At 56.7% G+C, this 22,215-nt stretch overlaps 2 protein-coding genes and 1 long non-coding RNA gene across 4 annotated transcripts in view; all 3 read left to right on the top strand.

The window, feature by feature from the left end:
* TFF1 (trefoil factor 1) overlaps nucleotides 1-1,913 on the top strand; it is a 12,634-nt gene extending 10,721 nt beyond the window's left edge. Inside the window, exons 2-3 of the mRNA XM_039857516.1 lie at nucleotides 1,066-1,215; nucleotides 1,649-1,913. Coding sequence (XP_039713450.1) covers nucleotides 1,066-1,215; nucleotides 1,649-1,674 — 176 coding nt within the window. The 3' untranslated portion in view covers nucleotides 1,675-1,913. The remainder of the gene's footprint in view (nucleotides 1-1,065; nucleotides 1,216-1,648) is intronic.
* A 7,152-nt stretch (nucleotides 1,914-9,065) lies between these two features.
* Nucleotides 9,066-13,334, top strand: LOC120598581 (uncharacterized). The gene is made up of 3 exons (XR_005651619.1): nucleotides 9,066-9,237; nucleotides 12,312-12,657; nucleotides 12,866-13,334. It is a non-coding gene; the product is annotated as an uncharacterized LOC120598581 (long non-coding RNA).
* A 3,168-nt stretch (nucleotides 13,335-16,502) lies between these two features.
* TFF2 (trefoil factor 2) lies at nucleotides 16,503-19,708 on the top strand. Of its 2 annotated transcripts, XM_039857513.1 has the most exons (4): nucleotides 16,503-16,862; nucleotides 17,501-17,650; nucleotides 18,551-18,697; nucleotides 19,554-19,708. In XM_039857513.1, the coding sequence occupies exons 1-4, from the start codon at nucleotides 16,778-16,780 to the stop codon at nucleotides 19,565-19,567; spliced, it is 396 nt and encodes a 131-aa protein (XP_039713447.1). In that variant the 5' UTR covers nucleotides 16,503-16,777; the 3' UTR covers nucleotides 19,568-19,708. The 2 variants fall into 2 exon arrangements, with proteins under 2 accessions (XP_039713447.1, XP_039713446.1); XM_039857512.1 differs by lacking the exon at nucleotides 19,554-19,708 and having other exon boundaries at nucleotides 18,551-18,914.
* Nucleotides 19,709-22,215: the final 2,507 nt, after the last annotated feature.

Below are 22,215 nucleotides of genomic sequence, written 5' to 3'. Positions count from 1 at the left end.
CCCCCCTCCCAAGTCTCCCTTCTCTCTTGCCTGCCCAGGAATGGGTGGAGCTTCTGCCCGCCAGGCCCCACCTGAACGCACAGCCAGGAGCACCTCCGAGCCCATGAGACAGAACGGAGCGCCTCGCTCTCCCGTGGCCCCAACCCAAGACGAAGACAGGGACTGGATCCAGAGTCCCCTTTTGCGGCCTGCCCCGCCCGCCAACCCCCGCATCCTAGTTTTCCTTCTCAGAGCCCTAGGCTCCGGCCCTGAACGCAGGCCCCACCACGCGGGAGCTGCCGGCTGGCCCTGCCTCACCCCCACCCTGTGTTCTTTCCTTTGGGGTGATTTCAGCACCCCCTGGTTAAATCCGTCTCTCTCAGACGCCCCGCCCCGGCCTCTGCTCCGTGCCTGCCAGTGGGCTGACTCTTGGCACACGCCTCGCTCGCTCTTGACCACTGAGCACGCGGCAACCTCTGCTTGGAAGGCGCTTCGTCTCCTCCTCGTGATGAACCCTCTCCTACAGGAAGCCCTCCTTGCTTAGTTCACCGTATGGTCCCCTGCCCCTCCCGCGCACTGGGATGGTCGCTCTGTGCTGTTATCCGCACTTGGCTTTCTCCTGCCTTACACTGCTTGCCTCTTAACTACTCCTTCTTTTTTAATTTCTGGGTCCCCGTCACTCAGCACAGAGCCTGGCGTGAGCTCGGTACCCGGGGATGCTGCGCCGTCCTGCTCTGCCGTCTCCTGTTTCTGCCCCATGCGAACGGTGCTCGGTAGTTATATATTGATAGAGCGAATGACTTTAATAATTGTTTGTTGAAATTGAAGAGTGAATGAATAAATTATCTGGGTAGGTGTGAAGTTTACAAACCCCGGGCCCCTCGCATTTTTCCTGAGGGGACACGTTTTCGCGTCAGAAAATGAGGACGGGGTCCCCCTGGTGGACCCCGAGCCCTGGGTCCACAGCAGCCACGCCGGCTGGTGGCTGACCCGGGCGGAGAGGGAGGCTGGCTGGAGTGTGGATGATGATGATGGCGGGGGTGCCAGCCCACGACTCACCCAGCCCCTCGCCCCATGCCCTCCCAGAGACGTGCGAGGTCACCCCCACCGAAAGGAAGAACTGCGGCTTTCCCGGCATCACGGCCCGGGCGTGTCACGAGAAAGGCTGCTGCTTCAACAGCGCCACCCGCGGGGTCCCGTGGTGCTTCTACCCCTCCAGCAGAAATGCTCCCGAAGGTACGTGTGGTGACAGCGCCGGGGGGTCTGCGGACGCGGGATCAGGGAGAGGACCACGCGGGGACTCGGGGCCCGAGCCCACTCTCCAGCTGAGTTCTTTCCAGAATGGTGGCCGCGGAGTAGACGGCGAAGGAGGGCCTTGGCCCAACTCGGGCCGAATGCAGGTCTGCGGGCGGAAGGCAGGGCTCAGGGGCCGTGGGGCGAACCAGCCTTTGTCTTTCCTGCCTTTTCTTCACATCTCCAACCAGCGGTCTGTGAAGAACCGTCCTTGGCGAATCGCTTGCTTCGGGCGAGAGCGACAGGAAGGACAGAACAGTGTGTGCTGAGGACCTTCCCGTCGGCGCCGTCCAGTCGAATCCTCTGTAATCGCTTAAAAGTGAAAGAAACTTCATCCTCACTAACCCGTCTCTCCTCCCCCACCTCCCCGGTCCAGACGTTCCGGACGAGTGCGAGTTTTAGATGTCCTCCCGCTGGGGGTCTCGACTCGGAATGGCCCTGCCCCCCACCCCGTCACCGTCACCGTCACCGTCACCGGCCAGACCTCGCGGGGACCTTCTGCGTCTGTGCCTCAGCTCACTACTGCATGGATCGATCGCTCTGATATTCATGCTTGAAATTGGGCTAAAAATGAAGAGATGAATTTCCCTCTGCACCCGCAGTTCCTTATAAAAATAGAAACGATTTTCCTTTCTTTCAAAGAGAAGTGCCCTATTTCCGCCTCTGGTCTTTTCGTCACGGAGCGTACATTAACTCGCACTCTCTCAGGTGACACAGGAGGCGGTAGATGACAGAAGGAAGTGGCAACGAGGCTGCCGGAGTTGACCGGGCGGAGTTGACCGGGCGGCCCTAGCAGCCGGGGTGTGCACGAGGCCATTCCATTGCAAAGTCTTCAAGACGCGACTGGAAGCCCCTCCCTTGTCAAATCATGAAAATAGGCCCCAAATCCACTAATGTTCTTTAAATATTCACTGTGGGTGGCCCGCTGTCACGTAATGAAAACTGCTGCTCAGCCACTTCCCTTCCCCCGGGGGAAACTGGCTTAGGAAAAAAAAACCCACAGCAAAGCCTCTGAAAGTGTGAATCACAGCAAAGTGGCAGAGCCTGGCATGGGTTAACACCTTGAGGAACCCCCCACCCCCACCCCAGAGGGAAAGATAGGAGGCCACATGTCACCTTATCAGCAACAAGAGCCAGCTGGATGTGCCAGCCACGCCCGGCACTGAGCAGACGCCCATCTGGGCCAGCCGTGCCGCCTGAGCAGCCACGGGGGACCCCGGCCCCCAGCGCTGCAGTGACAGCAAGGAGAGGCTGTCTGCCCCAGGCCGTCATCCTCCCTGGGGATCAGCTAAGCCAGCCGCCGCTCCCCCAGAACTGGCTCCCCGTCCTCAGGCGCCCTGCACTGGGTGCAACCTGCACAACTGTTTGTGGAGTCCCAGGAGCAGGGCGACCCTCCACCCTCCACAGCTCGCTGGTTCCGTAGAGGAAAAAGGGGCGCTGAGCTTTGTGTGACTAGTTTTTTTTCCAAATTTGCCAGTCAGATCAATCACACCCCTGACCCTTGGCCACCAAGGCACACGGGTGCAGAGGCCCAGGGGCCAGGGCCCCCCATGGGCGGGGACGCTGGGGCGGGAACCCCAGGCACACGCGTGTGCAGCAGCGCGTGCCGTGTCCGTGTGCTGCAGGCATCGGCGTAGCTTTTCCTCACTGGAGAAATTGTTGCTTCTTTGTTTGTCCACCTCTCACGATCTCTGCCTGCCAGCGCCGGGCAAAAGGAAACGTTGTTTAGTCCGATCCGTTTTGAAATGCAGGGTGTTCTAGATGCGCCTTCCGGAGGGAACGGGCCCTGCAGAAGCAGCGCGCAGCCCTGTGCCCCCTCCGCTTCCTGCTCCCCGCCATCGCTCCAGCTGCGGGGGGCTCGGGTGCCCTGTGGCTGCGGACGGAGGAAGCCCCCGGGGCTATGGGCGTCCTGGGGCTTGCGCTGGCCTGTGCTGGAGCGAGGCCCCAGCACACTCAGGTGTCCAGCTGGCTCTGTCCCTGTGCCCTCCCCTCCCCTCCTTCGTCGCAGGGAGGCTGGCTTTCCCTCGTGACAACTTGCTGTGGCAGACCCGTCTCCCGGAACCGGCATCCATTTCACCCCCGTCTTCCTTACCTGACTGCCGGGGGAGGGGCTCACTTTCCCAGCCTCTCCCTCAGCCGGAGGTGGCCATGCAGCTCCATTCCAGCCCATGTGGCGTCTACTCGGAGGCCCTGGAGGAAGACATCTCCTTCTGGCCACCCTTACCGGCCCCTGTGGCCTGCCTTTGGATGTCGTGCAGGATGAGGGCGTGATGTGGTGCTTCAGGCAGCCTTTCTGGGCTAATGAGGAAAGGCGGGAGAACTAGAGCCGTGACTTTCCCTGAGCTGCTGACTCGACCCAGCACCACCCACCGCTAGACTTCACGTTATGTGAACCCCGATGTCCTTACGGGTTAAATGGCTGCCTGCTGGGTTTTCTGTCCCTTGACAGAACATCACCAAGGCCCTTATCTTCCCTGTACGGCAGAGCGGTGAGCCTATGGCCAGAGCCGCCAGGGGCAGGGGCAGGGGCAGGGGCAGGGGCAGGGGCAGAGGCAGACACAGAGGCAGACGCTCGCCCAAGGTGACGGTGGTTAGGGCGATGCTCCGGGCCCGGGTCCGTTAGAGGAGCGTAGGCAGCCGTGCCCTCCGCCACGCCTGGGTCTCGCTCGGACTGCTCGCTACGCCACCAGCCGGTCCCAGGCCTGGGCCGGAACCTCGGGCTGGGCATCGGAGGAGCCGGCGGAGGAGACGCGAGCGGGAGAAGCGCAAGGCATCGCTTCGCGTTTTCCAAACCAGCTCCAGCCCAGACGGCGCCTCGCCCTCCCTCCAGCCCCGCTCCATCTCGAGGGGCGTGGAACCGCCTCCTCCATCCCGAGGGGCGTGGAACCGCCTGGGGAGCAGAGGCCCAGATCGACGGGCCCGGCACTGTCGCCGGAGACTCTCCCAGAGTGGAGAGTTGCTGATGTCCTCGCGGCTGCGGTCAAGAGAAAGCCGAGAGAGGACCAGGACACAAGGACCGCGCCCCGCGCTGTGCCTCCCTGCGTCCCACGGGGCCTGTGGCTCTGGATGAGGCCCTCTCATTGTGGGCCGTCTCCCCTTCCTCGGCGGGGGGCTGTGTGGGTGCCGTGACACTTCCCAGGGAGCCATTCTGTGTGGATTGGGGGTGGGGGGAGTGCCTTAACTCTGAGTCCTCTGGCGACCAGGGACAATCCAGCAGGGACGTGCCTTCCTCCTGGCACCCCCAGCAAATGCGTCAGGCTGCGGGCCCTGAGCCCAGGTGACAAGGACACTGGGTGGGTCCCTTGCCTTCTTCTGTTCCTCTGGTGCTGGGCCAGTGGAGGGAATGAATGGACCCAGACCTGGCGGCTTCAGCCCCTCGCTCCCGTCAGGCTACACAGAAAGGAATCCACGACCCACCAGCCACGTCCACCTCCTCTGGTGTCCACCTCCCAGATACGTGACCTTGTGGCCCCACCCTCTGGGGGCCAGGCCTCTCGGGGCTCAGGGCACTGGGAGGAGAGAGAACGGGGACCCCTGCAGGGGTGTCCCTGCCTCAGCATGAAGGGAGCAGGAGGTGGGGCTTGAATGGGGAAGTGGCTTGGTCTCTGGTGCACTGTCCTTCCAGAAACGTACAAACACCCAGAGAAATCCCGGCAGCAGCAGTGGCTGCTGGGAGGGACGGAGCCTGGAGGCAGAGATCGGAGTGGGAGCGTGTCGGAGCACTGCTGTGGGAGCACGGCCCACCGCCCGCCCGCGGGGTCTGGAGGAGGCCGGCCTGGCCTGGCCCCACCTCGGCCGCCCAGCACTCTCTCGAGGTCTGGGGGTCAGTGGGAGCCGCTGAATTCTGTGTGTGGCCACAGCTGGGCAGCACGTGTGGGCGAGGGAGCTGGGCCTGAGGGGATAGAGGGCATCGGGTGACATGCCACTTCCTTCTCGTGTTCAGAGCCAGGGTGGCGGTGAGGTAAGTGGGGAAGAGGGGACCGAGACAAGCTCCAGGAGTGTGAGACGCCACTGGATCAGAACCTGGCAGGGTGGACCTCAGCCCAGGCCGCCCCTCCCCCAAGGGGCCCCGCCCCCACGCCCCAGGGAACCCTGACGGGGCTTGGTCTGGCATCATCTCCCCACTCAGGCCCCTCTGTGGCCACGAGCCCGTGGGCGAGGGGGACAGGGGACGCAATAGCAGAACTGATGTCTTAGGGGACCGGTGGCTGACTTCTCCGGGTCACCGGAGTCCTTGAAGCATCCAGGAGGCGGTGTGGGAAAGGCAAGCTGTGGCAGTAACGCCTTAACAAGAGCAGCTCCGCTGATAAGGCAGGGAGCTGTTGGCAGTCTGGGGAGTGTGTCACACATGCACGCACACGTGTGTGCTCATACACGCCCCTCAAGGGCCCGCACCCTGGGATCCAGGCTGAGGTGGCGCCGCTGGATCCCAGCTGGGGAGGGGGTCGGCCCTAGAACTCCTGTGCCTGCACGCGTGGCTTGGCGGTGGAAAGTTTTGTGTGTTTTCTATTTTTGTTTTTAGAAACAGGCTGCCTACTTCAGAACAGCGCAGGGGAGTGACATCAGTTTAAAGCTCTCGGTTTTACCAGACGTGAAGCTGAAGTACTGATCTGTTTACTGCCAGACGCTGGCACAGCTGTCCCCACCATCCCACATCCTGCCCTTTTCCCACGGGCCTGGAAACCACCGACTCACGGAACCTTCTAGAATTTTCTATGTCCTTGATGAGCTTCAGACAAAAGTTTAGGAGGTCTGTCATGGGGAAAGAGTCACGCTTTTCGAAGGAAGTCAGGGGCTTTCTGGTGGGTGACTGGTGTGGAGAGAGTGGGGGGGTGGCCTCGGGGTGTGTGATTGGGGTGGGGGAGACTGAGCGCAGCCAGCAGCCTGGGGTGGGGCGCAGGGAGGACAGGCCCATGTGCAGAGAGGGGCTCCGAGGAGGTGGGAGTGAGTCCTGACCCCCGAGGCTGGCGGTGCCGCTGCCCTGGGTTGCAGTGACACCCTAAACCCACAAATAGCCCCCCTCTCTTCTTCGTCTTGAGTGGGTGAATAGGTCGCCTTGGGTGGCCCTAGCAGAACGCCACTGACCACGTGGCTGAAAAGCAGTGGAAATATATTCTCTTGCAGTTCTGGAGGCTGGAAGCCCCGGATCCAGAGGTCAGCAGGTTGGTTTCTCCTGAAGCCTCTCCCCTTGGCTTGTGGGTGGCCATCCCCGCCCTGTGTCCTCACATGGCGGTCCCTCCGTGTGCGTCTCTGCCCTAGTGCCCTCCTTATATAAGGACCCCAGTCATTGGATTAAGACCCACCCTAACAGCCACATTTTAACTTAATCACCTTTCTAGAGACCTTATCTCTAAATAAGATCACAAAATAGTGGGGTTTAGGACGTCAACCTGTGGATTTGGGGGTCACGCAATCCAGCCCTAAACAGTTCGCGTCCGTTACTTGCCACAAAAAGCCCTAATCTATGTAAATTACTAACGCGCAAGTGTCCATTCTGCTCTTGATGGTGAGAACAAATGGGGAACGTGAAACTGAAGATGTGTCAAGGGTGCCAGGCGTAAGAAAACTCGGAGCTCGTGGGATGGAGGGGACAGTAATCTGCGGGACGTACTACATGGTCGAAAGAATGGAACAAGCAGAAGCGCTGTGGCTGGGAGGTGACAGAGAGGCCACACACGGCAAGCCACCGGTGCAAGTCGAGGCAGACAGCTCTGTCGCCCCTAAACCAGGCACCCATCGGTGACCTCCGTCATGGCCCCAGCCCCCAAACAGACTAACAGCAGGGCTGCTCTGTGGGTCACTGTGGGCTATACCTGGGCCAGCAGTGCCAGCTCTAAGTATCCCCAGTACGGACCGAGCACGTGGTAGCCCCAGGCACCATCCATGTCCCGTCCCCTTGCTCAAACCCCAATCCTGGTACTTGTGATCGTCATGCATTGGTGGAGATGCCAAGAGTGGGCGGGACACATGAACACCTTGCGGCCCAGGATCCGGGTCTGTGGTTCTTCCGCCCACCTGCACCCACGGGAAGCGTTAAGCTGTCACGTCGCCTGCCCCTTGCTCTTCGCCACAGGCTGCAGATGGATTAATAAACTCCGTGGCTCGAAGGGCTTAGCCTGATCCATGAACCTTGCTGTTCTGTGGCTGACAGTGGACCACTGCTTCTAGCTACTTTCCCACATGACAGGGTTCTGTTCTGTTGAACTGAAGACCGGACCAGAACCAATCCCGGAAGTCAGGCTGTGGGGTCGGTGGGCGGGGTCTCGTTAGCTTAAGGGAACCGCCCTCCCTCCCGCATCTTTCTCGGTGAGGGCGGGAGGGCGGTTCGTGCTCATAGTCGATGCCCAGAGCCTGGTAGGAGACACCAGTGGCTGTTAGGGGGCAGCTGTATGCTCGATCCAAATATCGGTGGCTGTTATTTAAATGAAAGAGTTGCCCATTTAAAGGTCCAAGCAGACAGGAGATTATAGGCAGTAACAGAACGGTACATGGTATTATTTTAAAGGTATTTTTTACTCGTTCTTCTCAGCTCTTAATATTGCCCTGAGCTGGACATTTTGGGGTAGCAAAGAGATTTAATTAGGCAGCGCTACTGTTACTGGAGAGCGGGGTCCTCTCCCGGCGCGTTGTCCAGGTTCTCGATGTCTTGAACAAATCATTGAGCAAGACAGTGAAACACAGGAGAAAAGAAAAGCTTTGCTAGAAGGGAAAGTCCACTCCCAGACCTGGAAGCGCCGAGCACGAGAGGAGTGGCCCCAAGGCCTGGGGACGGAGCCTTCGGGGTTTTTATCCCTTTCTGCTGTGGGCGGCGACTTTTCTGAGAGGAGTGGGCTTCCTTGATTGACAACTGAGATTGACAGGACGCAGTGATTCATCATTTTGCTTTCTGCGCATGTTCGTTCCCAGAATTCAGTCTGTTATAATATTAATGAACTTCCGGGCATGTGCATCATATTATCATGATGGTATGATGAGGCTCAGGTGAGTTGAAGGTCATTGGGGTCTTCATTGTGCAGGTGCGAGTGACTGCCTTAAACCGGTACCTAATTCTCTGCCTACTGGTTTCTTTGTGTGAGTAAAAAAATGCCTTCTGGCTTGCTTAATTGTGGGCGGATTAGGGCGGATCCCTTCTGAGATAGGATGACCTCATTGTCTTTGCAGACCCGAAACCCCCTAATAACTTTCCTGCCTAGCTCTTTCCTAAGAGCCATGAACCCCCTTATTATTAGTGTGGATGTTGAGGGACGGGAGGTCTCTCCTTCTGTATCTGCTTCCTGCTGAGCATGGCCGTGGTCCCTGCCTACGGGGGTTCGATGGAGCTCTTTCCCTTCCTGCCTCAGTCAGGGTGGGGTCTTGGGTTTCCCGCTGAAGTGCCACCTCAGTCCCTAGACAAGGAAAAGAAGATACAAACTTGTTATTTAAATCATACATCTATTAATTTCTATTACTGATTTGCCTTTTGAGTAAAGGGAAACAGACTTGGTTAATATATTTCCTAAAGAGTAAAAAGAAAGACCTTTGGCTTAAATCCCTGCCCCCCTCAGACTCTAAGGGCCCTGCCTGGCTTAACATCATTTCTGCTTAACAAAGGGCCTATGACCCTTATCAACAGCCAGAGGATCTGAGTCGCCAGGGCAATTATCAGGATCTGAGGGAAGAAAACTTAACTAGGTTTACTAAAAAGATTAACTCTGCAAGAGAGGTCCCATTTCATTTCCTGCTAAAAGATTAAGAATTTCACAAGTGATGCCCTGTCTCACTACGCCTACCTATGTACATATGTGGCACCATGAGGTAAAGTGAGCAAACCTAATAAGTAGGGAACACCTAAAGGCAAACAAACACTGCACGGATATTTTGTTGTTGTTGTATTTAAGCTAATCCAGTTCATCAGTGTCGAGAACTAGGAGGAGCTCAGAGTTTACCCTGCTTGCAAGCTATTCGCTTCATGGATGCTGGCAGGAGGTAGGAGCCCAGAGAGATAAAGGGCCTTATCACTCAGGGTGTAGCAAGCAGCATGAGGTCGGCATGTGTGTGCCCGCAAGTCTTCCTGGGGTGACATGGGTGGGCTTGGATGGAGACCTGCACACACAGTAGGTGGCATCACAGGAGAGAAATCCTGACCTTTTAAGGGACTCAGCCTTTTAGGGGACAGTCAGCTTGCCTGCCTTCCGCTCCAGAGGGAGATGCGTTGTTGTGACCGGAAATAACCAGACTCAACCTGAGTGCTTCGATTACAGAGGCGGTTCATTAGCCGGCTGCTGTCCTTCCAAAGGAGCAGCCCCGAAATGCCAAGATACAAGGTTTTTAAGCCCTAAATCCTATTCCTCATTCTGTCTTAAACACAAAGGTCCATCTTTCTCCTATTCACTACCTGTCAACCCACTGGTCAGGTGTGCAAGCGGGGAGTACAGAAGCAGAAAGCTTGTTGTTAGACTGTTATGTTCCCATGGGTGATCGCCTATGTTCCCATGGGCAATAGCCAGTGTTCCCGTGGGCGATGGCCAAACAGTAATTTTCAGCTTATATAAAATTGATTCTTTTTCATGCCACGCAAGCAAGCAGGGTTACACAGGCTAAAATTGGCAGTTAGCGTATGAGCTCATTGTCACAAGTTTCATGATTAACAGAATGCGGTTAGGGGTTCCAGAAACTAGGCCTAAGGTATAGACTTCCTTCGTCCAGTTTCAGGTTTTAATTATCCTTTAACCCTTTCGCATTTCAGCAGGCTATTGCAGCGTATCTGCCTTCCCAGGCTGTTTGCTCTACAAACATCCTTGAAAAGCTAGTCTAGATAGGGTCTGTTTTGATCACCTCCTATTCATCTTATTGGGTTGTGTGGGGGGTGCATTTCTGCCCAGGGTCATGAGATCAGCCAAGGCTGGACAGCTGAGATCAACCCGTTATGAGTCACACGCGTCCACAGCCTGGGACAGGTGGACAGGGCCACATGGGGGGTGCACTCAGGGACAGAGCGAACGACCAGGGGCTGTGGGAGGAGGCTTTGCTGTATCAAGAGGGTGGCTATCCCCCCAAACCCCACCCATTCCCAAGAAGGATGTGATTATTTGTTTGAATAGTTCCATGGGCTGGCAGGGAAATGGGACCGGTACTCAGGGGTAAGCAGGAGCTGCGCCTGGTCCCTCGGGAAGGAGGGCTGTTGGGCTGTGGGCCTCACCTGCGGGAGCAGGTGGGAGCGGAAGCTGTGGTTAGGCCACGCGAGGCCCTCTCAGAGTTACACATGGCACCGAACCTCAAGGTCAGGTCCCACACTACAGGTCAGTCAGTGCCTCGCTCACAAGACGTCACCAAGGTGAGACTCGTGGCGAACCCGACAATCAGTAGACCGAGTATATTATTTTTAAGACCCGATTATAGGAGGAAAAAAAAGCACTGAGGCTTATATCCTCAACATTTCATTCTAAATAATAGAAAATACAAATATTTCCCTCCATCTTTAGTTTTTAAAGTTCACTTTTAGAGAATTTTAAAGTAACCATACAAGAGTAGCCAGATTTTTTTTTTTTTTCTTAAAGGGCCAGATAATACTTTAGGATTTGTGAGCCATACATTCTCTGTCACAGCTAATCAACTCTGCCATCACAGCTTGAAAGTAGCCATTGACATGTGTAAATGAATGGGCATGCCTGTGTTTTAAGAAAGTTTTATTTAAAGAAACAAGCAATGAGTCCGTGGGCCACAGTTTGCCACACTCTCGCTATAACATATCATTTTGCCTTGACATGTGGCAACCTAAATGATTTAGACATTTTTAAGTTTCGAGATCGACCGGATCATGGCTTGTCTCGGCGTGGTACCAAATAAAGCCTGGATGCGAAAGAGACACCTTAAGACAATGTGAATCCTGACCGAAGTCTCCCAGAAGAGCACACGGAGGAGTCAGCTTGCACAACACATTGGAAAATGTGGTGAAATGTAGGTCCGTCCAGTTACAGCCCCGAATGTGGCTCATGAAGACATCTCGAATTTCACCAGCCTTGGCCCGTCTGTTCCTGTCTCCCCCTGGCTTTGGCCCCGTTCTTCCTTATGCAGATAAAGTGAGTTCTGGGATTTAAAAGACTCTGCTACTTACCCGCTGCGTCGATCAGCACAGCCAAACTCCAGAAACCTGGAAAGCTGAGGAGGGGATTTGTGTGTCCTTCGTCTCGCATGTAAATGTTGGCAATAAAAATGCTGGGAGGGCGTTAGAGAAGCCGTCACCCCACTTCTCCTTTTGCAGATGGGGAAGCTGCAATCGAGAGATGTGGACGGGCTTGCCCTCGTTTATTTGCTTATGTCTGTGTCTAGATAACTATTTCGTGAATTCCTAAGGGGAATTTGGGGAGCGGGCAACAGCAGGTGCTAAGTCCTCGTCCCTCAGCTCCTGGGGTGTCAGTGATCTCCATCCCCACTCCCCCTCATTAAGTAAGTCTACCATGAGCAGATACTGGGTCAGTTTCTGGGGCTGCGGAGTGAATGGGGCCCAGGTCCCACTCCGGGTCTCAGCCTACACTTACATGGGCAGACCGCTTTACCTACACAGACCTTAACGGGGGGCGGGTGATTGTTTTAATCCGTCCTTTGGACTGTTGTGAGGATTAAAGGTGACCTAGCAGGTGAAATCCTTCCACGGTCGCTTTGCCCAAAGCTAGCCCTCAGGAAATATTAGATGTTATGTTTGGTACAATTAATAATGGAACCAGAAAAGTGAAAATCTACTTAAAATGTAGGTGCGGCTGAGTGTTGTGAATCAGGTGAGCAAAGCGAGCCTGAGCGAGGGGTGCAAGGCACCTGCCTTCTCTCCGGGGGAAGTGAAGGAAGTCTTCCTGGAAGAAGGGACTCCCAGGTTAAGAGCTCAAGGACGAACAGGAGTTGCAAGGCAGAGAGCATCCCAGAGCGACAGACACACGAGCCAAGGCTTGGTGGTCCAGGTGTGTCTAGAGAAGCGTGAGGGGCTTCCGTTATGGGGACCCAGTATCAGAAGAGGCTGGAGGGGGACGTGGGTTCAGTTCATAACGGGTCTTGCTTTTTAATTTCAGGAACCTCGTACTTGGTCTTTACCTAACAGGCTGTGAGGAGCGATGAGTGGCAGGGGAGTGACATATATGGATTTTCACGTTATACGGATAATTAGGCACTCGACTTATGTCTGGATGGGGACAAAGCTATCCGTGCCTGAGAGACTAGTTAGGAGACATTTGTAGCAAACCGAGTGAGAAGTCACGAGGATTAGACTGGGTTGGAAACACGACAAACAGGTGCCACCACTGGAGAAACCCAGCCGAATGGGAACTGGCTGCTGTGACCTGGAGAACTCACCCCCGGCACCCAGGGTCATCGCAACTTCAGCCTGAAGAACTTCCTTCGAAATTCCTCGGAGAACAGGTTTGCAAGTGACAGTTTCGTTCCACTTTGCTTTGTCTAAAAACGTATTTTAAAATTTCTCTTTCTGCCTATTCTTCCGTGAACCTAGAACTGCTCTAAAAAATAAAATCTATTTCAAAAAAAAAACAAAACGTGCTTTGCCTTATTTTTGAAGGACAGTTTCGCCGAGTATAGAATTCTGACTTGACAAGGTTTCTTTTTCTTCCAGTGCTTCGAATGGCTGTTCCCGCACCTCCTGGTTCGCACTGTTTCGGATGAGAAGCCGCCGGTGACTCCTACGCTCCCCTGCGTGCAGTCTTTACTCCGGTTTCTACAAAAACACTTTTAATTGCTTATTTCCAACAATTCGATCATCCTGTGCCTTGATGTGTTTTTCTTTATATTTATCTTTCTCGGAGTTCATTGAGCTTCCAGGATATATGAGTTTATTGTTTGCATCAAGTTTACAAAAAATTGGCCAGCGTTTCTCAGAACTTTCTCTCCCTTCCTGCTGCTCCACCAACTAGACGTGTGTTCGAGTGCTGGATGTCGCCTCACAGACCTTCGAGGGTCTTCGCTGTTTCCGGTGCCCTTTCTCCCTGGGCTTCAGTTTGGCGAGTTTCTACTCTACTGGTTACAAGTCGACCGGCCATTTTTTCTATGGTGTCTAATCCGAAGCCCATATGGGAAAATTCTTTTTCCAGTTATTTCTCTATTCAGATTTTAAAATGTGTTCCCTCGTTTTTTTGTTTGTTTGTTTGTTTCCCTATAAATATGTGAACATTTTAATGCAGAGTCTGGGTTTATTTCTAGTCACTGATTTTTCTCGTGATTGTGGGTCATGATGTTTCTTCACGCGACTAGGACATTTTGGTTTTGTGTCGAACAGTGCCGTGTGTCTGGATTTTACTGTCTTCTTTAACAAATGCGGAGTTTTGTCCTGGTAGGCAGTTGACTTACAGAGTGAGTTGATTCTTTCAGATTTAAAGTTTTGCTAGAATGGGTACAGAGTGCTTTTACTTTAGAACTAGATAAAACCTGCTTGTATGGCATGTTACGGACTGAATGTTTGTGTCCCCCTCAAATGCATATGTTGAAGCCCTAACCTAATGCTGTGTGCTGGTATTTGGGGGTAGGGCCTTTGGGATGTGATTACGGTTGGCCGAGGTCGTGAGGGCAGGATGAGAATAGGGTCCTTGTAAGAAGACACACCAGAGAGCTTTCTCTCTCTCTCTCCCTCCCTCCCCACCAGGTGAGGACACAGAGAGAAGGTGGCCATCTGCAAGCCAGGAGGGGAGCTCTCCATAGGCACCGAACATGCTAGCACCCCGATCTCAGATTCTAGCCCCCAGAACTGTGAGACAGGAATGTCTGCTGATTCGGCAGTGCAGCCTGTGGCGCTATGGCAGCCTGAGCTGACGGAGACGTGGCCTTTCTGCGCCCCTGCTGAATGCTCGGTGGTCAGAACGCCCATGACCCTAGCCTTGTGCCAGCCAGACCACCAGTTGTTGGGGTCGGCCTTCTCAGTGCTGTTCTCCACCCCACCCGCCCCTGCCAGTGGCTGTGGTCCAGCCTGTGTGCCTAAGCGGCTCGTGTTTGACTGAACACCCCGGGGAGAGCCCTGCATCTTTCTGGAGCACGCCCCCCGCACCGGGTTCCCGGCCCTGCGAATCTGCTGCCTCAGTGGGCCCGGATCCCAGCATTGTCTCTCTGGCTGGTGAACTGGCCGTGCCCTGTTTGGTCCCATCGCTGAGCTGCTGTCCACACAGCGCCTCCAGGCAGAAAGCGAGGGCCACCGTGGGCTGCCCCGGACTGCTCTGCCTGTCGCCCCACATCTCTGAGCAGTTACTTCACGCTGCTCTGGGGTTCCTCCCCGTGAGGGGGATGGTCTGGCATCGGTGACTCTGCACAGTCAGAAGCAGAAGAGAAAAGGAAGGCCACGTGGGCAGCAGCTGGGGGAGTTCCCCTTTGTCGACATGTCTTGTGCGTGGACCAATAGACAGCATCACCCCCAAAGTGTGTGGGTGGCAGTGAAGGGGTGTGGAGGACAGTCACAAAGAGCTGCAGCATCGCTGTGGGCTGGGGTCGCGAGACCCCGCGTGCACAGCGGCAGCCACCGGTGGCAGGTGGCAGCCACGCTCGGCAGGCGGGCTGGGCCTGGAGACAGTGGACAGATGAGCGCACCGGGCAGACGACAGGATAGTGGGGGTGTGGGGGGACAGTAGAGTGAGGACGACGGAAACTAGGCTGCAGAAGGACACTCCATCGGTGTCCCAGAGAATGGAGGGGTTGGGGGTGAGAGCGTTTTGGGGTCTTCAGAACGGGTGCGGAGGGGGTAAAGGAACACGTTAGAATCCTAGGACATTCCGGACAGAAAGGACATCTGCGTGTCATCTTTCACACGTGGAGCACGAGTCCCAGCATGGTCCAGGGAGGACGTTTCCGGAGGCGAGGAGCGACTGTGCAGTGACAGCGTCTGGACTGCGGAAGGCCCCGGGACGTTAAGTCTCGGTGGGACAAAACCCACGGTGAACTCAGCGCTGAAATCCTGAACAAAGGGGACGGGCTGAAGGTCACTAAGGGACAGTGGGGCCGGGCACTGGAAGCAGAGCTGCCCGCAGCCCATGTCTCCAAGGAGCACTGTTCCTGTGTGGCGCTGGAGACATCTGGACTCCGGGTCGGTGTGGGCCCCGCAGCTGAGCCCGAGCGGTGGGAGCCAGGACCGTCTGTGTCTGCGGACGCCGTGCTGCATGCTGCGTGCTCCGCGCCCCGCGCTCCGCGCCCCGCGCTCCGCTCTGCGCACCGGGCGCCCCTCGGACTGTGGGCTTCGCATGTTAGGTGCTTTCCCACGGGCGGAGTAACTGGTCTTGAAGAAGATGCTCCTGTTTCCGATTTGCACAAAAGCGCTTGCAGGTGGTCGTCGCCCGGGTGGGGGCACCGAGACGGACGCCAGGGAGCATCCGGGGGAAGACGGGCTCTGTCAGAGCCCGGGGACAGCGAGCGGCGCGGGGGCCGAGGATGGCGTGCGGTCTCCTTGGCGCGCGGCAGGTGGTTTCAGCTGGAAGAGCCAGGACGGGGCCCGTGGGAAGTTGGGAAGGAAAACAGGACGGAGAGGATGAGAAGCCAGGAGAGAAAGGGTGACTCGGGGCCTTATGTCTTGGTGGTGACTGAGGGTGACAGAGGGTGACAGCAACATGGGACAGGGAAAGGCGACTCCGCGAGGTTTTCGGAGTGGCGTCCTAGTGCCTGCTCTGCGGTGGACGGTCAGGGAGCTGGCGGGGGCGGACCGGACGGAGCCCTGGGGCACGAGGTGCTCTCGAGGCCTGACTTGCGCATTTCCTACATCTTCACGTCCCAGATGCTCAACCCATGATGGACAGATTGGCGACGCCTCGTGATTCCTGTGGGGGCCGGGGTCTCAGTGATCTCCTCTCAGGTTCCCGCCACGTCTTTCCGCTTTTACCGTTGGGATGTCCCCACTCTGGCTTCTGCGCTCTCCCTTTGGGTCCCATCGTGAACGCCCTTCCCTGGAGCCTCGGTGCCCTGGGCACAGCCGGTTTACAGGTGCCATCTTTCAGGCAGGGCAGAGGGTGCCCGTGGAGGGTGAAGGGAGGAATCCAGGCATTGCCGACACGACTTATCTCTGCCCTCATCCGGGCTGCTTCTGTCACCTGGCCACCTCAGCTCCATGGAGACGGGAGATGCCATCGAGCGCCAGAGAGCCCTAACCGCAGCCGTGGGGGAGGGACCTTCCCTCTGGCCGGGTCATTTTCCCCAGTGGCCTTGGGCCCAGTATTTAAAGGTTCCTGATAAAGCCAACTACTTTATCAGAAGCGCACGCTGCTTATCCCTTCCTGGGTGTGACCCCGTGACTGCTCAGGCCAGACGTGCCTGTGGCCATTCTCTGTGTCGTCACCCTGGCACAGCCCACTCCCTGCCGGGTGCCCCGGCCCCGGAAGACTGGCCTGCCCGGCGACACCTCAGCTCCTTTGTTAACACAGGGTCCAAAGGGTCGGTCCCACGGGGAGAAGGGTTATCTGTGTTTGCTGAGCAAACAGAGAGGAGATGACAAAACGGCCCGTGCCTGCTGCGGACGGCAGTGGGAACTGTGCCTGCTGCCGACGGCCCCGTGTAGCCCAGCATGGACGTGGGACGTCGAGGCGCCCGGCTCCTGGCAGCGGTCCTCGTCCTGGGCCTGTGCGCCCCGGCGGGAGCCGAGAAACCTTGTAAGTGGCCCTTGGCGGCTTGGTGTCCTCCACCAAGGGGCAGGGAGGCATTCGGGCCAGTGAGCCCAGAGAAGCTTCTAGTGCACCACACGCAACGGGGCTGTGTGAGCGCTTCGCTTCTTGCGGTGCCCCCTCCGCCCCCCAGCCTTTGTTCCTGTTTCCCTCAGAAAGAAAAGGTGGATGATGCATGAACTTGAGAGAGGACGCTACTAACAATGCCCTGAGACTCGTGGCCGTGGCCGCAGAGCCGCTCCTGTCTACCCACACACACGCTTCCCTGCTCTCCAGGGAGGACACTTGGGGTCCTCCGTCCGGGAATGACCAGATGACCACAGGGCTGGGGGGCCAGCTTGAGGAGAGGTGTGGGCGGAGGCCCCGCCAAGGGCCCGTTGGAGTCTGGCCTTGGTCACCTTTCATCTTGACCTCTGCCTGGGTCCCTCTGTCCATCTCTTTCCAGAAGGTTACTTTATTCTTTAGTTTTATTTTTTATTCAACAATTTCAGCAAAGCCCTGTCAAACATGGCTGGGATAAGACGTTGCATTTCCCCGTGTGGCCGCATCCTGGGGGACAGAGGGTGTCCAGACCCTGCCCCAGAGAGGGGGGTGAGGTGGGGGTCTGACCGAGGGTCTCCCCACAGCCCCCTGCCAGTGCTCCAGGACGAGTCCCCAGACCAGGAAGAACTGTGGCTTTCCTGGCATCACCAGTGACCAGTGCTTCAAGGCGGGGTGCTGCTTCGACTCCAGCGTTGTGGGGGTCCCCTGGTGCTTTGACCCCCTCCCGAAGCAAGGTAACCCACAGGAGGGCAGGACCCTCTTCCTGCGCCCACGGCCAGCAGCCCAGTACCTCCTAGGGGCACAGGGACTCGTGCCTGGGGAAGAGAAAGCGCCCCCTCACCCCACGCCCGCAGCTGGAGCCCCAAGTGCCGGCCGTTTGCCCCTTCCCGCAGCTGCACGTGGGACCCCACATACGTATGGTACTTGTTTTTCTGTATTTGGAGAAAAATCAACTCTCAGGTCTCTCGGCTGTAAAGCGTGGCTTCTGACGGGGCTCCTGGGGGTGAGGCATTAATGGGACATCACTCACCGGTGCCCACAGACCGCAGCCACTGAGACCTTAGCCCTCCGGGTCACCTTCGGAGAGCGAGTTTCCTGTCCGTGTGCGTGATCGAGACCGACGGCCATTACCTGTGAGGCGTGCACGAAAGGACGTTGTGTGTGCAAAGCTGTGTGTCTGGAACTGGGCCTCCCGGCCACCTGTCCACACTCCCCAGGCTCTGAGGCCGGTCGTTGGCCAGGACCCCCGCCTCGAGGGAATCCTGCTGGGTCTCAGGACTTGGGCCAGTGCTTTTCACGCATAAAGGGTGGTCTGCAGCCTTTTGTCACCCGGTACCGTGGGCCACCCCGATTTTCAGAGGGGACGCCAGGTCCAGAGAGGAGAAGTGACGCCTGCGAGGCCCCAGCATTCCAGGTCTTCCGACCTGTGGCGTCTGTGGGGAGTGAGGGGTGGCCAGCTGCTGGCGCCAACACGGTCCTTGGGTGTCACAGCTCCGGAAGTCCCTCGTGACACATTGGGGCCATGAATCCAGCGGTGTTCCCGGGGAGGGTGGGCGTGGAAATTTCTGGTTAACTCGAGGGCCTGACTGAGTCTCCATGTGGTTCCCCTCGCAAACCGGGGTGACGGTGACCAGAGTCGGAGGAGTGTGTCATGGAGGTCTCAGCCCGCAGGGACTGCGGCTACCCGGGCATCAGCCCCCAGGAGTGCGCCTCTCGCAAGTGCTGCTTTTCCGACGTGATTCCTCAGGTGCCCTGGTGTTTCTTCCCGCTCCCCGTGCAAGGTACTGTCACTGTGGACGAGCCCTGGACACGGAGGGTCCTGGGGGGCGGGGCTACACAGAGGGTCCTGAGCTGCACTCGAGGCCCAGATGCCACCCCAGGCCAGGGCCCCTCAACCCCGGGTGGCTGTTGCAGGACGCGAGTGTACAGATAGTGAGCTGCTGTACTATGAGGCCACTGTCCCTGAAGGCATCCCGGACAGCTGCTGTCCAGCTGTGTGGCGGCTCCAGCAGTCCCGCTGTGTCCCGGGCTGGTTTAAAAGCATCTCGTCCTCAGCCACGCCCCCGGGTCCTGGCACAGCGTGGTGGCCTCACCCATTTTACTGCAGTTCAGTCACCATTTTTGGATGCTACCAAATGCCATTGCTGTGCTGGGTACCGGGGACGGGGCTCAGAACAAAGCGGACGTGGCCCCTTCTCTTGTGGACCTCACTGAAGTCGTGACTGTGCGTGACAGCTTCAGTGCCAGTCCTAGGAGGGTCCAGTCCCCCTCGCCCTCCCCCTCAGTCACGGTGTGTCTCCTGACACTGCATTTGGCAAAGTAAAGGAAAGACCAGGCACGCTCGAAACGGAGGGCGGCGCTGGTCTGTGAGGGACGCTTTCCCTCCCCTTCGGGATATCGTTGTGCTCCTAAGAGCACGGCTTCGCTCTCAGAAATTCCTAAGGGCGACCTAGGCGTCTACCGGGAACATGCCCCCCGCCCCTCCAGGATACCCCAGCCCGAGGCTCTGGTCCCGGGGCGGCTCCTTCAGCGGGGGGCTGCTGGGCAAACGGCCTGCCATCACGGGCCCCGCGGCTTGTTACGCAGGGTCCCTGGCGCCCCGACCTCTCACCAGCTGGCTCCGTTTTCACTTCCCAGACTGTCATTACTAGGAGGCAGTGGCCTCAGAGAACCCGCCAGCCGAGGACATCCTGAAATGACGATCGCCCAGCAGCTCGTCAGTTCCATAGTCCACATGTCCTGAATTCTTGGGTTTTCTTAATCTGCTTTTTATCCTGTTCAGTGGTGTAGCATTCAGTGTCTTCAAATAAAGAAAACCCTTAAAATCTGCTAGATTGTTTTTGGCTCCATTGACTTTCAGGTGTGGAGATGGGGGTGGTGTGTGTGTGTGTGTGTGTGTGTGTGTGTGTGTGTGTGTGTGTGTGTGTATTTTAACTCTTTCTTCGTTGATTGTAAGATGGCTAACCACCCGACACATTCAGGCAGACTCCAAGCTTTCATAACATGTTTTAAGTGAATTTCAGAATCCACATCTGTTTATCGCTCCCATACTCAGTCCTTTGTATACAAACTCAAACAACTTTAGCCCTAAAAGCCTCTTGAAGTACTTTCAGATGGCAATCACAATGGCTTCACTTTTAACGAATGCATCACAGACCACCTGCTTTTGAAATGAGTGAAGGGCCGCCCATCACCTATGCCCACCGCAGGAGGGGCCGAGGCTCGTTAGTGCCAGGTGCCCCGCCAGGCCTGGCCACACCGGAGGCAAAGCCAAGCCACTGTCACCCTTGCCTGCTGGACTTAGTGGAAGTTCCTGGTTTCGTGGCATCCCTGGGCTGCGCTGAGCCACCAGGCAGGGACCTCTGGGTGCAAGAACCGATGTGTTCTTCCCAGAATTCTCTCGGCCTACCCCACGCCCATCGCACGGCCTCCTGCACAATTCTCCCTGACGCGTTAATGTCCTAATTTCTGAGCTAATTCCTACATCCTGACAATTTACGCAGCTTCTTAAGTGACTTCGGGACGTTCGCCATGGGCTGGGGGTCCTTAGGCTATTTCAGCTGCTTCAGATACTGTAACTCCTGCTTGCTCCAAAGCCACTGATGACAGCTGCATGGCATCCCAATGCTGTCCCCTCCTTTTTTAGGTGAGCCAGCACAGGGTCCTAATTGTCCCTGCGGCAATAGTTAGTGACTTGCAAACACACCCCCAACAGAAAAACAAAACTTTCTCTCTCTTTCTGCCTGTCTCTTCTGTCTCGCCCCTTCCCTTCGCTCCTCCTCCTGTGATGAGATTTGTCCTTTGTCGTGCTGAGCTCTGCTTCCCTCTCCCTCCAGAGGCGCCCACGGTCACCGCTGGAGTCCGGCGGGACACTGCTGTCAGGGGCAGACTTAGCACTGAGGGCGATAGCCCTCGTCCCCACCTGGGGCCCGCGGAAGGGGACAGCCAGCGTTGGCCCCTCGCTCGCACCGTCTTGGTCTCCTGGCTCCACAGGTTCATCCGGGTCCTTGCCAGATGGTTCAGGTGATGAAGGCGCTTTGAGAAGAGACCACAGGGGAGAGGATTGGCCAGCTCGTTGTGGGAGGGAACGATAGGGGCCATCGCAGTGACGTATGGGTAGCTGTCCAGGGTGCGCCCGTGTGGGCGGACGTCCCAGGTGCGCGCGCGCGTGGGTGGACGTCCAGGGTGCGCGCGTGTGGTAGCCGCCCCGGGTGCACGCGCGCGCGTCTGGGTAGATGTCCAGGTGCGCGCTCATGTGGGTAGCCGCCCCGGGTGCGCGCGTATGAGTAGACGTCCCGGTGCACGCGCGTGTGGTCGCCGTCCCGGGTGCGCGCGTATGGCGCGTCCTGACGCTGCGCGGGGCTGCTCGGCCACGTCCGCCTGAACCCCGCTCCTCATGCCGTGCGGGGCGGCAGGACTGCATCCGGGGTGCGGGTGGGTCCCGAAGGCCGCGCCCTTCTCCTTAGTCACTGCGCATCCGCTACGGATCTCTCACTGCGGTTTTGCCTCTTCTGGAGTTTCCTGTAAGTTTAGTCACAGTCCTTTAGTTTAGTCACACGGCGTGTGGTCCTCTGAGTCTTTGGCTCAGCGCGCTGCCTTGGAGATCCTCCCAGGTGGTCCTCCTCCTTGCCGAGTGGTGCCCGCGATGGGGATGTGTCACAGCGTCCCTACCATGCACCAGTTAATAGACATTTGGGTGGTTTCCAGCTCTTTTCTGCTACGAATAACGCTGCTCTGAACAATTGAGTGCAACTTGGCTTGGGTAGATGCCTTCTCTCTCGGTAAATATTAGGACTGCGGGGCAGCGCGGTGTTACGTTTCTAAGAATCTGGCTACTTGTTGCTCTTCTTGGCCTTCTTGGCCTTCCCACCAGACTGCGCGAACGCCCGTCGTCCTCCACACCCAATCCTGCACTCGATAGGATTAGCTTTTAAATTTTAGCCACGCTAGTGTGCGTGACATGGCATCTCATCTCCACTTTAACTGATATTTCCCTGATAACAAATGATGTGGAGTATCTTTTCACGGGCTTCTCTTTTGCTGACATCTTCTCTGGAAAAGTGTTCGTTCAAATCTCTCACACCGTTTTAATCAGGTGTTTTGTCTGATCTAGATTGAGTTTGTCTATATTCCGAGTACAAGTCCTTTATCAGATATATGTTATGCACATATTTTCTCCCAGTCTGTGACTTGCCTTTTCATTTCTTTAATGGTACCTTTCAAAGAGCAAATGCTTTTAACTTTGACAATTTTTCCATTTTTTTTAAAAGATGCACACTTTATGAATCCTAGCTAAAAA

This window comes from Pteropus medius, unplaced genomic scaffold (genome assembly GCF_902729225.1).
Source record: "Pteropus medius unplaced genomic scaffold, Ma_sr-lr_union100, whole genome shotgun sequence".
Lineage (NCBI taxonomy): Eukaryota > Metazoa > Chordata > Mammalia > Chiroptera > Pteropodidae > Pteropus > Pteropus medius.
The sequence above is the reverse complement of the archived record's forward strand: the minus strand, read 5'-3'. Positions and strand labels throughout refer to the sequence as shown.